The sequence below is a fragment of the Mustelus asterias genome, chromosome 3 (assembly GCF_964213995.1).
Source record: "Mustelus asterias chromosome 3, sMusAst1.hap1.1, whole genome shotgun sequence".
NCBI lineage: Eukaryota > Metazoa > Chordata > Chondrichthyes > Carcharhiniformes > Triakidae > Mustelus > Mustelus asterias.
In genome coordinates this window covers 41,516,119-41,529,563 of record NC_135803.1, presented here as the reverse complement: position 1 = coordinate 41,529,563, position 13,445 = coordinate 41,516,119, and the positions used below count along the sequence as shown (strand labels likewise).

The 13,445-nt window shown below is 40.7% G+C and overlaps 1 protein-coding gene across 1 annotated transcript; it reads left to right on the top strand.

The window, feature by feature from the left end:
• Positions 1-308: 308 nt before the first annotated feature.
• On the top strand, positions 309-13,108 carry ndufb5 (NADH:ubiquinone oxidoreductase subunit B5). Its single transcript, XM_078207983.1, is given in 7 exon segments — positions 309-332; positions 335-485; positions 5,799-5,884; positions 8,336-8,402; positions 10,742-10,803; positions 11,949-12,055; positions 12,862-13,108. Coding segments are annotated over 7 exon segments (618 nt in total). The 3' UTR covers positions 12,983-13,108.
• Positions 13,109-13,445: the final 337 nt, after the last annotated feature.

Genomic DNA, 13,445 nt, shown 5'->3' with positions numbered 1-13,445 from the left:
CCCGAGCTGCTCATTGGTCAAGTCAACCCCCAAAAGCAGGCCAGAAGTTATTTACAGACCTTAAAATAAATATCTCATCATTACACCCCCGTTTAAGACAGCCAGGACTGCCCGGTCTATGTGTCAAATATCGAAATAAAATACTGCGATAATCTTAAATTTAAAAAACAGAAAATGCTCTTTTTTTTTGTCCGCGCTCAACTCACTTCGTTCACCCTTTCACAAAGTGAGGAAGGATACGGATCTCGAGGTTTCCTGAGTATTTACTAAACGGCTTGTGGTGGCTGATCCTCCTGCCCGCATCAAAGATGGCGCCGGCTGTTTTCCGCCCCGCTGTGACCGTCCCGATGACCTGGGAGTAACAAAGATGGCGGTGCTGAGTGTGCTGCGGGCCGCTGCTTCTCTGGTGGCCCGGCGCCCTGTTCACAAACTCCAGCAGCTGGCTGGAAACCACCTGCTCCGGGCCCTGCCACCAGCTGCTAAAGGTATGGGCTACCCTTTTACCGACTCACCCTTTGTTCAGTTTGCCTGACTGCTCCGGGGGAACCGATTGACCTTGTCAAAGTGCGAGCAACAAAGCTGCTACAACAACAACCTCTCTTTACATGGCGGCTTTGTGTCATAAATTGCTTCACAGGAGAGTTATAAGGCGTTATGTTCGGCACAACATCGTGGGCCCGAAGGGTCTGTTCCTGTGCTGGTTCTATGTATAATTTGACACTGATACAATATCAGGTGATATTGTATTGGGGCAGGTGACCCAAGGCTCGGTCAAAGAGGGTCAGCTTTTAAATGAGTGTTTTAAAGGAGGGAAGTGGAAAGATTTAATTAGGATATTTCAGAGCTTAGGACCTAGGAAGCTGAAGGCATTGCCTTAAATGGTGGAATGATTAGAATTTGGGATGCTCGAAATGGAGTTAGACTGGAATCAGGGGAGCACAGGTCTCAGAAAATTATGGGGATGAAAGAAATTGCAGAGTTAGATGCCATGGATTGATTTGAAATTGAGTTGCTGCTTAATTGGGGACTAAGTCAGCAAATGCAAGAGTGATGGGCGAACAAGACTTGGAGTGAGTTAACGCATAGGTGGTAGGCATTGAAATTACCTCAAATCCAGAGAGGGTAGGATGTGGGAGGCTGGCTAGTGTGTTTTGTAATAGTAGTTTGGATGAGGGTTTCGGAGGCAGGGCAGGAGTCTGGTGATGTAACAGAAATGTATTAGACAGTTTTAATGATGGCACCAGTATGTGGTTGGAAGTATATCTCAGGGTCACACTAAGGCTACAAACAGTCTGGTTCAACCTCAAGACAGTGCAGAAGGATGGAGTCTGTGGTTAGGAATGAAAGATTTCCCAATGGTCAGTGGCACAGTGGTGAACACTGCTGCCTCACAGCACCAGGGACCTGGGTTAGATTCTGGCATTGGGCGACTGTGTGGAGTTTGCATATCTTCCCCGTGTCTGTGTGAGTTTCCTCCCACAGTCCAACGATGTGCAGGTTAAGTAGATTAGTCATGCTAAATTGCCCCTGAGTGTCCAAAGATGTGCAAGATGGGAGGATTATGGGGATAGGGTGGAGGGGTGGGCTTGGGTAACATGTTCTTTCGCAGAGTGAGTTCAGACTTGATGGGCCGAATGGCCCCCTGCACTGTAAGGATTCTAAATCATAGAATTGTAGAATCTCTACAGTGCAGGAGGAGGCCGTTTGGCCCATTGGGCCTGCACCGATAACAATCCCACCCAGGCCCTATCCCTGTAATCCCACGTATTTACCTTGCTAATCCCCTTGACACTAAGAGTCAATTTACCATGGCCAGTCAACCTAACGTGCACATCTTTGGACTGTGGGAGAAAACCGGGGAGACACGGGGAAATGTGCGAACTCCACACACAGTGACCCGAGGCCAGAATTGAACCTGGGTCCCTGGCATTGTGAGACAGCAGTGTTAACCACAGTGCCCCGTGCTGCCCATTGGACTTACAGTCTGAGAAAGATCGTGGAGGTGTCAAGAGAGCAAACATGTGGAAACTGACATTACTTTTGAATGATGTCACTGAGGGGCAGTATGTAGATGAGAAATAAGAGCTGGCCAATGATAGATTCTTGGAGGAGACCAGAGGTGAATGTGCAAGATTTTAAAAATAGAAAAGGTGGGAGAGTAAGTTGCGGTTGCGATAGTGAGTGGATAGGTTATGTGAATGGGGCAAAATTTAGCAGATGGCGTTTAACATGGATAAGTGTGAGGTTATCCATTTTGGTAGGAAAAATAAAGGCAAATTCTTATCTAAATTGAGAGAAACTTTGGAGCAGAGGGATCTGAGTGACCTTGTGCATGAATTGCAAAAAGCTTCTTTGCAGGTACAGCAGGTAATAAGAAAGGCAAATGGAATCTTGGCATTTGTAGCTAAAGGAATAGAATATAAAAGTAGTGAAGTGTTGCTGCTACTGTACAAAGCATTAGTGAGACCGCACTTTGAATATTGTGCACAGTTTGGTCCCCTTGCTTGATTGAAGAGGCATGCAGTTGCATTGGAGGTGGTTCAGAGGAGGTTCACTAGATTGATTTCAGAGATGAGGGATCTGTCTTGGAAGAGAAATTGGGCATTTCAGGTCTATACTCCGTGGCGTTTATAAGAATGAGAGATCTAATTGAGGTGTACAAGGTGATGAGGGAAATTGACAAAGTAGACATGGAGGGGATGTCTCCTGTTGCAGGGCAATCTAGAACAAGAGGTCATAATTTTAGGATAAGGGTGGCAAATTTAAAACAGATGAGAAATTACTTCTCTCAAAGGGTCATGAGTCTGTGGAATTCAGATGGTGGATGCCAGGACTTTGAGTAAATTTAAGGAAGAGATGGGCAGATTTTTAGTTAGTGAGGGTTTTAAGGGCTATGGTGAATGGGACAGAAAGTAGGGTTGAGGCCGAGATGAGATCAGCCAAGATTGTGTTAAATGGCAGACCAAACTCGAGGTGCTAAATTACCCACTCCTCTTCCTAGTTCTTACGAGTGGGAAGAGGTCAATCTCTGGATATGATTAGATAGATAAGAATGGAAATGGGCTATAATAGTCCCACCTAGCTGGTTTCTGGTGGAGAGGTGTTGGAAGAGGATGGTGTGATCAATTACATCAAAGGCAACGGACAGATCAAGAATGACAGAGAGGGATAGCTTACTTTTAACCCCGTCACATAGGATATAATTTGTGACTTTAATAAAAGACAGTTTGGTAAAGAAAAGTTTATTTATTATTCACAGGTAGGCTTACATTCACACTGCAGTGAAGTCACTGTGAAAATCCCCTAGTCGCTGCACTCCGGCGCCTGTTCAGGTACACTGAGGGAGAATTTAGCATGGCCAATTCACTGAAACTGCACATCTTTGGATTGTGGGAGGAAGCTGGAGCATCCAAAGGAAACCCATGCAGACAGGGAGAACGTACAAACTCCACACAGCCAGTGACCCAAGCTGGGAATCGAACCTGGGTCCTTGGCGTTGTGAAGCAGCAGTACTAACCACTGTGCTACTGTTCTGCCCCTACTGTGGATGTGGTGGAAACCTGGTCGTTGGGAAAAATGGACATGGATTTTGGAAGCAACAACATATTCAAGGACTTTGGAGAGGAGAGGAAAGGGAAATTGGTTTAGGAGAAGAAAGGCCTGGAAGAAATCTGCCTTTGTATTCAACATATTAAAATACTGGGATTTACATGCCTGTAAAATGAGAGTTCTGGAAATGGTGACTGGTTTATATGAAATAGCTCTGCAGACTTGTATCAGAAATCTGATTCATTTACTGGGAGAGCATTGAACAAAAACCCTGGAATAGCAAAAAATTTAAGCCTATTTAAGATGGGGAAAAAAAGTGGGAAAAAAGCAAAATGAAAAAAGTTAATGGAAAACTTTAAATCACATCTGTTTAAAATTAATTGTGAAAAATTGCCACGAGATTATCAGCTATATAGTTCCTGCTGGGCCACTTGAAAGGAAAAATACAACTATTGGGTAGAAATTTGTTTGGCGTTACTCGTGTGTGAATGCTTAACCCATGTTTAATATAGTTCAGGAATTTAGCAGAAGTATTTTAAGTATTGCATGAAAACAGTAATTACCAATGTGTCAGTGTAAGGAATAAAGTTTGCTATGTAGTACAGCTCAGAGGATGGCGTTTAACAGCAAGTGAACTATATGCATGTTATGTAAAATATTGAGTTTCTGTTTGCTTATGTTAGAAGTATCTTGGCGGAATTGGCCCAACCAACATAGATTGGAGAATTTCAAACATGAGTTATGTCCAAAACAACATGTTTGTGTTTTCTACATTCTTTTATGCTGGTTCAAAATCCAGTTTGCCTGATGTGGCCCTGTGGGTTGTTTTTATTCCTCACCAGTTTACACTCAGTACAGCATATAAATTGAAAATATGCATAATTATGATAGGTTAACAGTGGAAAATTGAGTGTAAATTAGCATAGAACCATAAAATCCCTACTGTACAATGGGAGGCCGTCCGGCCCATTGAGTCTATACCGACTCTCAAAGAGCATCTTAGAATATTCCGTCACACTTTTGGCTTGTGTCTTATAGATGATAGACAGGCTTTGGGGAGTCAGGGGGTCAGTCACTCTCTTCTAAATTCCCAACCTCTGACCTCCTGTAGCCACACTATGTATATGGTGGGTCTAGTTCAGTTTCTGGTCAATGATAACCCTCAGAATGTTGATAGTTGGGGATTCAGTGATGGTAATGCCATTGAATGTCAAGGGGAGATGGTTAGATTCTGTCCTTTTGAAGATGGACATTGCCTGGCGCTTGTGTGTTGGAAATGTTACCTGCCACCTATCGGCCTAAACCTGAGTATGGTCCAGATCTTGCTGCATATGCACACCGATTGCTTCAGTATCTGAGGAGTTGAAATGGTGCTGGACATTGTGCAGTCAACATCTCCCAACTCTGATCCTATGATGGAGGGAAGGTCAATAATGAAGCAGCTGAATATCACTGGGCCTAGGACAATACCCTGAGGAACTCCTACAAGTTTTCCAGGATTAAAATTTTGGGTTCTTAAGAAGCCAGAATTCGAGAAGTGCAGAAATCTCAAAAGGGTTGTGGGGCTGGATTAGATTACAGAGATTTGAAAGGAAGAGATCATGGAGAGATTTGAAAACAAAGATTAAAAATTTTAAATTAGAGATGTTCACTGACTAGGAACCAACGTAGGACAAACAGGACAGGGGAGATGGGGGAATGGGACCTCCTGCAAGTTAACACAGACGGCAGAATTTTGAATAACCTCAAGTTTATGGAGGATAGAATGGAGACCAACCAGGATGCATTGGTATAATTGGGTCTAGAAGTAACAAAAGCATGAATGAGAGTTTCAGTAGCAGATGAGCTAAGACAGGGCATAGGTAGGCGATGTTATGGAAGTGTGAACAAGTGATTAAGTGATAGCATGAATGTGAGAAGCTCATCTGGGAATCAAATGCACACCAAGGTGTGAGCAGACCGGCTTAATCTCAGACTATTGCCAGGGAGAGAGATGGAGTCAATAGCCAGGGAATGGTGTTTGGAGTGGGAAGGCTTTATTCTTCCCAATATTTAATTGGAGAAAATTTCTCTTCATCCAGTACTGGATATCAGGTAAGCAGTTTGATTATTTAGCAACAGTGGAGGAGTCAAGAGGTGGAAGTAGAGCTGTAGAGTCATCAGTGTACAGGTGAAAACTAACGCTGTATCAAAGGTGCATTTATTATTTTTCTATTGCTTGAAACTGTGTTGCTTCTGTTATATTCTAGTTGCAGTTCGTCATGGCAGTCACGGAAAACAGATGTTTGTAATCAAGTCCAGTCAATATTATGACCGTCGCTTTCTGCGTCTCTTGGTACGTATCAAAGTTGCACCTGAAATTAGTGTCAATTGTTCCATAAGCATGGAAAAGCTATTCTGTCTGATATTGAATATGTTGAAGTATATAATTTGGTTATGGAGCCATGGGATAACAATCAAGCTTGATTAAAAAAATTCTAAATGTTAATTGTCTATCAATCTACTTTCTATGGGTACAAAAATAATTGGATTGCTGCAAAAATACTATAGGTTCAAGTATTCTTGTATAAATTAGAACATCTTGAAGATCTTTTTGTCTTTGCTATAAAGCTTTTGAAACATTTATCAAAAAAGCATTATGGACTTGTTACGGACAGGAAGGGGGTTAATTTAAACAGCACTAATTTCTCCTTTCACCAGCTGTCCCTAAACAGAAAGGTGTTTCAACTTGTTTCCCTCTATACAAACAGTGGCGTATTTCCCAAACCCTGTGTTTTTGTGTGATGTGGTTTTCCATTAATAATTGCACATGATGAACTGAAAAGGGTTAGTTTATTTGTACGCATTCCGAACAGGAAAGGACAGTCACAACATCACCTCCACACTCATAGTACAAAGAGGGATAGAGAGAAGAAGTTTTTACAGTACAGAGATTAGAGTGAAAATGAATATTGGTTCACGTGAGTTCCAGAGTCCAGAATCAAAGTCCAATGAGGTATTCCTTCATGGAGATCGGCGGGCTGAAAACTGATGTTATATAATTTACTTTTCCAGTGACATTGACTTCACAAGGTGACTTAGGCACGCAAAGTTGAATCAGTCTTGAATGTGATGGCACAGAACTTTCAACAGAAGCAGTGTAGATGAGGCCAGGTATTCAACTTGGGCAGAACTCTTTTCTGTGGCCACTTGTCAGATATTAAAGAGCAGACTGAGCTCTTCAGCTCAGCAAGACAATATTATTTGTTCAACAAGCCAGAGGCCTATACCATATGATCCCCACCTCTCCATCAGGTCTTCAACACAAATATGTATCCATTGTCTGAAATTCAACTGGGTCTCAAAGACTGCTAAATGTCTCAGTCATTGTGAGTTGAGAAGAAGGTTGGAAGGGCTTTTTCTGAAACTGCAATGGGGCTTCTTTTGTTCTGGGGTCACAGATTAACTGAAGTAGCATCAAGTATATAAAAAAAAGTGAGGTCTTAGTCTCCCACAGACTTCTTTTAAGACTTTCCATGTAAAGATCTAAGCTTAAGTGTATTAAATTCACATGATTTGCATTCCGTTCCTTGGTACAACAAACATTCATATTTTTAATAATTTCTTTACTTCATGGATTGGAATTCTGAATTATGCAAATACTAATGAAATTAGTGTTGTGGAACCCACCAAGATCTGTCTACTCCATTTCTGGCCTTGTAAATTTCCGTTGCCTTATGTTGGTCCTGAGTTCTGGAATTCTCCTCTTAACCTGCCCCACTTTTCTAACACTCTTTTTGAGACATTCCTTTTAACTTACTATGATCAAATTTTTGGACACCTAATTCTTTCTTTGTGGGCCTGGTGTCAAATTTTGTTTGATAATTCTTCTGTGAAGTGTCTCGTAATGTTTTGTTACATTAAAGACTCTATATAAAGTGCAAGTTGTTTGTGTTAATGACTTGTGATATAATATCTGGTGATTGAGGCAAACTATATAGGTGTCTTGGTACTTATCCTGTCTATTTTTACAATGTGAAGATGCCGGCGTTGGACTGGGGTAAACACAGTAAGAAGTCTAACAACACCAGGTTAAAGTCCAACAGATTTATTTGGTAGCAAAAGCCACTAGCTTTCGGAACAGGCTATCCCTTCGTCAGGTGGGTGGGAGTTCCCACCCACCTGACGAAGAACTCCCACCCACCTGACGAAGGGACAGCCTGTTCCGAAAGCTAGTGGCTTTTGCTACCAAATAAACCTGTTGGACTTTAACCTGGTGTTGTTAGACTTCTTACTGTATTTTTACAGTAACAGTGCTCCTTGTAGGAGTCCCACTTCACTGCAAGTTATGATGTTATTTAGTCACTTGGTAGTATAGAACTTGAGAGTATTGTTTGAAAAAAAAGAGACATGCTGTTGAAACTTTTCATCTTGTACTCATCAGGCCAGACCCAAGAATACCAAATTTTCAAAGGGAGCAACAATTTGAGAAAAGTGTGTTGTCGGCTCTGGTTGAGGTGTTGCTATGGCGAATGAACCAGGGAGCTATTGTTCCCCCCTATGCTTTTGTTTAATTCAAAAAAGGTGCAATAGCTGGGCATGTTCATTTGCTTGGAGAGGAGGTCACTGCATAAGTAAGCCATGTTGCAAGCTCAACTGAACATAAGTAGTTATTTGGCAGCTTATTAGTAGTAATGGAAATATTTATTATTCTAACCTGTTACATTAAATTATTGCATACAGCTTTAAACAAGTGAAAGTTGCATTCATAAATTTGATTACAAATTCTCAATTTATCTTTCTGCAGAGATTCTATATTTTATTGACTGGATTACCAATGGCTGCATTAATCACTTTTACAAATATTTTTATTGGTAAGTATTTTATAATAATTATAAATGAGGTGAAGATTATTTATAAATGCATGGAATAAGCACATTGACATTGAAAACAAATTGAAATGGAACAGTAGTACGGTTACTGAACTAATAATCCAGAGTCCTGGACCAATGTTCCGGAGGCATGAATACAAATTCTAGTCTGGTAGCTGAGGAGTTTAAATACACTTAACCGAGTAAACCTCTGAATTTTTTCCTACACATTTACATCTTTCCTTAAATAAGGAGACTAATACTGCATACCATATTCCAGATGTGGTCTCACCAATGTCCTGTATAACTGAAGCATAACCTCCCTACTCTTGTACTCAATTCCCCTTGCAATAAACAATAACATTCTATTAGCTTTACTAATTACTTTCTTCGATTTCATGACACCCAGATTCCTCTGCATCTCAGAACTCAGCAATTTCACACTATTTGGGTAAATTTTTTTTATTCACCCTCCTCAATAGCCAACCTCCCATTTTCCCATATTGTACTTTTAGGAAGGTAGGAATGGGTAGAGGGTGATTCTGTTAATTAGCACAATAGAGAGGGATGACCTAATTTCATGAAATCACGATACAGAAGCGGTCTGGGTAGGGATGAGAAATGATAAAGGTATGGAGTCATTTGTGGGAGTGGCTCCTAACAGTAATCACATGGTAGCACAGTGCTTTCAAGTGGTACCTACTCATTAATAGTCTGCTTCTTGTCTCCTCCACAGGGGGAAACATCCCCCCTGATATCTAACGTGTCAAGTCCAGGATCTTGTATGTTTCAAAAAGATCACTTCTCATTCATCTAAATTCCATTGAGTATAGGCACAACCTGTTTAACCTTTCTTTATAAGGTAAACTCTTCATCCTGGGAATGAGCTAAGTGAAGCTTCTCTGAACTGTTTCCAATGCAATTATATATTTTTCAAATAAAGAGACCAAAACTGTACACAGGATGTGCTCTCACCAAACCACTACAGCTGCCGTAAAAGCTGTCTACTTTTATATCCTGTTGCCCTTTCAATAAACACCAACATTTCACTTGCTTTCCTCATCACTTTCTGTACCTACATACTTTGGGAATATAGTCAATGGGAATCAGGAGGAAAGCAACCCACTGGTTGGAGTCACATCTAGCGCAAAAAAAGGTTGTGACTGTTAGAGGGCAATTATGTCAGCTCTAGGGTCTCGCTGCAGAATTTCCTCAGTGCAGTGTTCTAGGCCTAATCATCTTCAACTGTTACATTCATGACTTGCCCACTTCAGAGCTTCTGGAGGGAATATTTGCTGATGATTGCTTAGTGTCTAGTTCCATTCCATAATGAAGCACTCCACACCTACATACATCAAGAACTGGACAGCATTCAGACTTGATTATATCATTGACCATCTCCAACAAGATAGAATCTAATTGCCTCCCCTTGATATTCAATGTTTGCATTCTCCCAGTATCAACATCCTGGGGGTCCCCACAAACTTCACTAAACCAGCCACAGAACTGTTGTAGCAGGTCAAAAGCTCAGTCTTCCATGGCAAGTAACTCAGCCCCTGATTGTCCAAAGATTTTGCTACATTTCTAGGCACAAGATAGGGACTGTGATGGAGTGCCCTGTACTTGTCTGAATAAGTGCAGCTGCAACAAAGCTGAAAAAGCTTAGGATATCCAGGACAAAGCAGTTTGCTTCATCAGCACCCCATCCACCACTTGAAACATTTTACCACTATGCTTCATGGCTGACGTGTCTATAAGATGCACGCAGCAACTTGCTAAAATTTCAACAGCACCTCCCAACCCATGATTTCTACCATATAGAAGGAACAGGGGTAGCAGAGCAATGGGAACATTACAACTTTCAAGTTCCTCCCGAAGTCACACTGTCGCCACTTCTTCACTGCTGCTAGGTCAAAATCCTGGAACTCCTTGTGGATGCTCCTAAACCACACAAGATGTGATTCAAGAAGGTGAATCACCACCAACTTTGAGGAGAATTAGGGATGGATGATAAATCCCATGAACAAATAAAGAAACATGGTGTGTAAGATATAACTCAGTTTTCAAGTTTGTAGTTATGATCATTCGATAAATTGAATTTATTTTTACTGAAGTTGGCTACTGAAAAATTACATTCAATTAAAGTATAAATGGTTTGAACCAGCAAGATATAACACTGTTTAATAATGCAGGGCATACAATGCATAGCTGTGTAAAATCAGATTTATTTCACTAGCAAATACAAATTAAATTCTTAAGTGCCATGACAACGGTCAATTCTTCTTGGGAAGAGAATAAATGGCTTTTTAAAAGGAACGTGTCTATGGTGTTGCATTTCACAGGTGAGGCCGAACTTGCAGAGATTCCTGAAGATTATGTTCCAGAGCACTGGGAGTACTACAAGGTACAATATATTTCTTATTAATACATGAAAGCTAATGCACTTGCTGTCAACCATGAATTGCAATATTTCTTAACTGAGCTCAGCACCATTTTGGATACACATTAATTAGCAGTTAAACTTCGGCTTTGGAGGTATTTCATCCCACTTTTGGTTGACACATCTATGGAGGGCAAGAGACTAATTGCATCTAAAATAAAATACCTATGTGAGGGGTTAGAGTGGTGGGAGACTGTTTAAACCTGTATGATGAGGGTGTGGGAAGGCTGGACTTGGTACCAAAGCACCATAGAAAGGTTACAGCACAGAAGGAGGCCATTAGGCCCATTTCATCCATACCAGCCCGAGGATACCTAGGTTCTAGTCCCACCTTCCTAAACCTGGGCCATAGCTCTGCAGCTTACAGCTTATTGAAGGAGAATAGAATTGATAAAGCTGTTGGGGTAGGGAAAAATGGTCTTGAGAAAATATTACCAAAAGACAAGGCAAATAAATAGACCTTGAGGTAGTGAGAGCCAAAAACACTGATGTGGAAAGGACAAAAGGTATTAGAAAGTTAAATGAGAGGAACATTTTCATAAATAATCACAATTGAGTGGCATATCCGTGATTTGAAAATAAAATTGGACAATTAGAAACAATAGCTATGGAGGGAGTCATGCTGAGGGATGTTTTGGTTTAAGCTGTAGTATGTTTTTGGTCACACTTCTGTCTCCTATGTCAAGGTTTAAGAGCTCAAACCCCATCAAGGACTTGTGTGTGTGTGTGAATATCCCAGATGGAGCAGTGTTGAGGGAGTGCTGCAATGTTGGAAGTGCCATCTTTTAGATGGGACATTAAACTGAGATCCCTCAGTATTGCACTGATGTTTGTCCAGATTATGTCCTGAAGTCTCTGGAGTGGGTCTTGAATCCTAACTTAAGAGGTGTGAGTGCTGCTATTGAGCCGTCTCTAAATGTGACTAAGGCTTGTATGTTGGGATTGACCAAGGAGAAGCAAAGATGCAGCTATGGAGAAAATTGAGAATAATTGTTTTCTCCTCCTGCTGTGAATTCTGGTGAAGGATTGAACTTAATATTTCAAATAAGGTGTTGAGGTACCACTTTATAAATAATTCTATGTCTTGTTACACCATTCTCTATTTGCAGCATCCCATAACCAGGTGGATTTCAAAAAATGTCTATGATCCACCTGAGAAGGGTTATGAGAAAATGATGGCCCTCATTTCTATTGAAACAGAGAAGGCAGATATGAGGTAAGTTAGAGCAAATTTATGTATTTATGAAAACAGCATTGCCCTGATTACTTTTAAAGCTGAATATTTTAAAATGTATACTACAACTGCAATTGTCAGGTATAAAAAAACTGGTGGTATTAGTTTGCCAAGCATCCACATTCATGTAACAGGTCATTTAAAGACGAGACAAATGTAACTTTCAAAAAAAAATTAATGCTGATGGTTTACAGAATTTAAAGCAACTGACGCAGCTAAAGTGCCTCATTTACATCTATGTTTGTCAATTCTTTGACGTAGCTCATTGCCTCTCAATCTGCATATTCCATCCACTAATTTTGGTGAAGGAGGATTGAGTGCAAAGAAGTGCTCTTATCGAGAGGCAGATTTACATTAGGAATATGAAATCAGAAACTTGTCAGAAGTTGGTGTTTTGAAACCTAAGGTAATTGGTAGGAATTGTAGCAGAAGGGGAGTCGGTTTAGCTCAGTTGGCTGGATGGCTGGTTCGTGATCCTCAGGTTAAATCACCACCAGTTAGCCCTCCCCCTCACAGGGGAGAGCAGCCTATGGTCATCTGGAACAATGGCGACTTTGCCTTTTACCAGAACTATGCCTGCGCATCAGTTACCAGTTTATTAAGATAAATGTTTGGAGAGGCCCCGGAACAAGCTTTCTGCTCGTATGTCTTGGTTAATGCATGATTCTGGAGATCGGAACAAAGCTGTTCAACAGATTGGAAGTTGGTTACCTTTTAAAATACATTTTAAAACAGTTTTGGAACTAAACTGTTTGGATTAATTTGTGTTTTGCTTTCTTTAATTATAGGCTGAAACAACTTGAGGTTCGCCGTCTGATGAGAGAGAGGGGTGATGGAGCTTGGTATCAATACGAAACGCTGGATAAAAATTTGATTGATAACTCACAGAAGGCAAACCCAGATTATTAGGTGGACAAAGATTGCTGGCAAATGCTAATTGCCATTCGAAGGATGTGTGAAAAAGTTGTTTAAATTATATCATGTCAATGTTTGCATCAATATTCTTTTGACAAATAAAGACTCATTCTATTTGAAGTATGCCTTTTTTTAAAATAAGTTTTAACCTAGTACAAGTTGTACAATTGTAGACCATTTATTTATTGATGTTCCCTCCTACAGATGTCCATATAGTGAGTTCCTGATTTTAGCTAGGACATCCAGGTGATAAATTTAGTGATGAAAACGTTTCTGTGGAGTGATGTGAGGAAGAATCTAATGCCTTACAAATCCACATCCATTTGATGGTCCTCTTAGTGGTGAGCTAAGAGTTTCCTGCCGTCTTTCTGGGCAAGAAGTGTGGTCACAATACACATAGAATACTGGTCTCCACAGTATAAAAAGAATATAGAGGCACTGGAGAAGATGCAAAAAG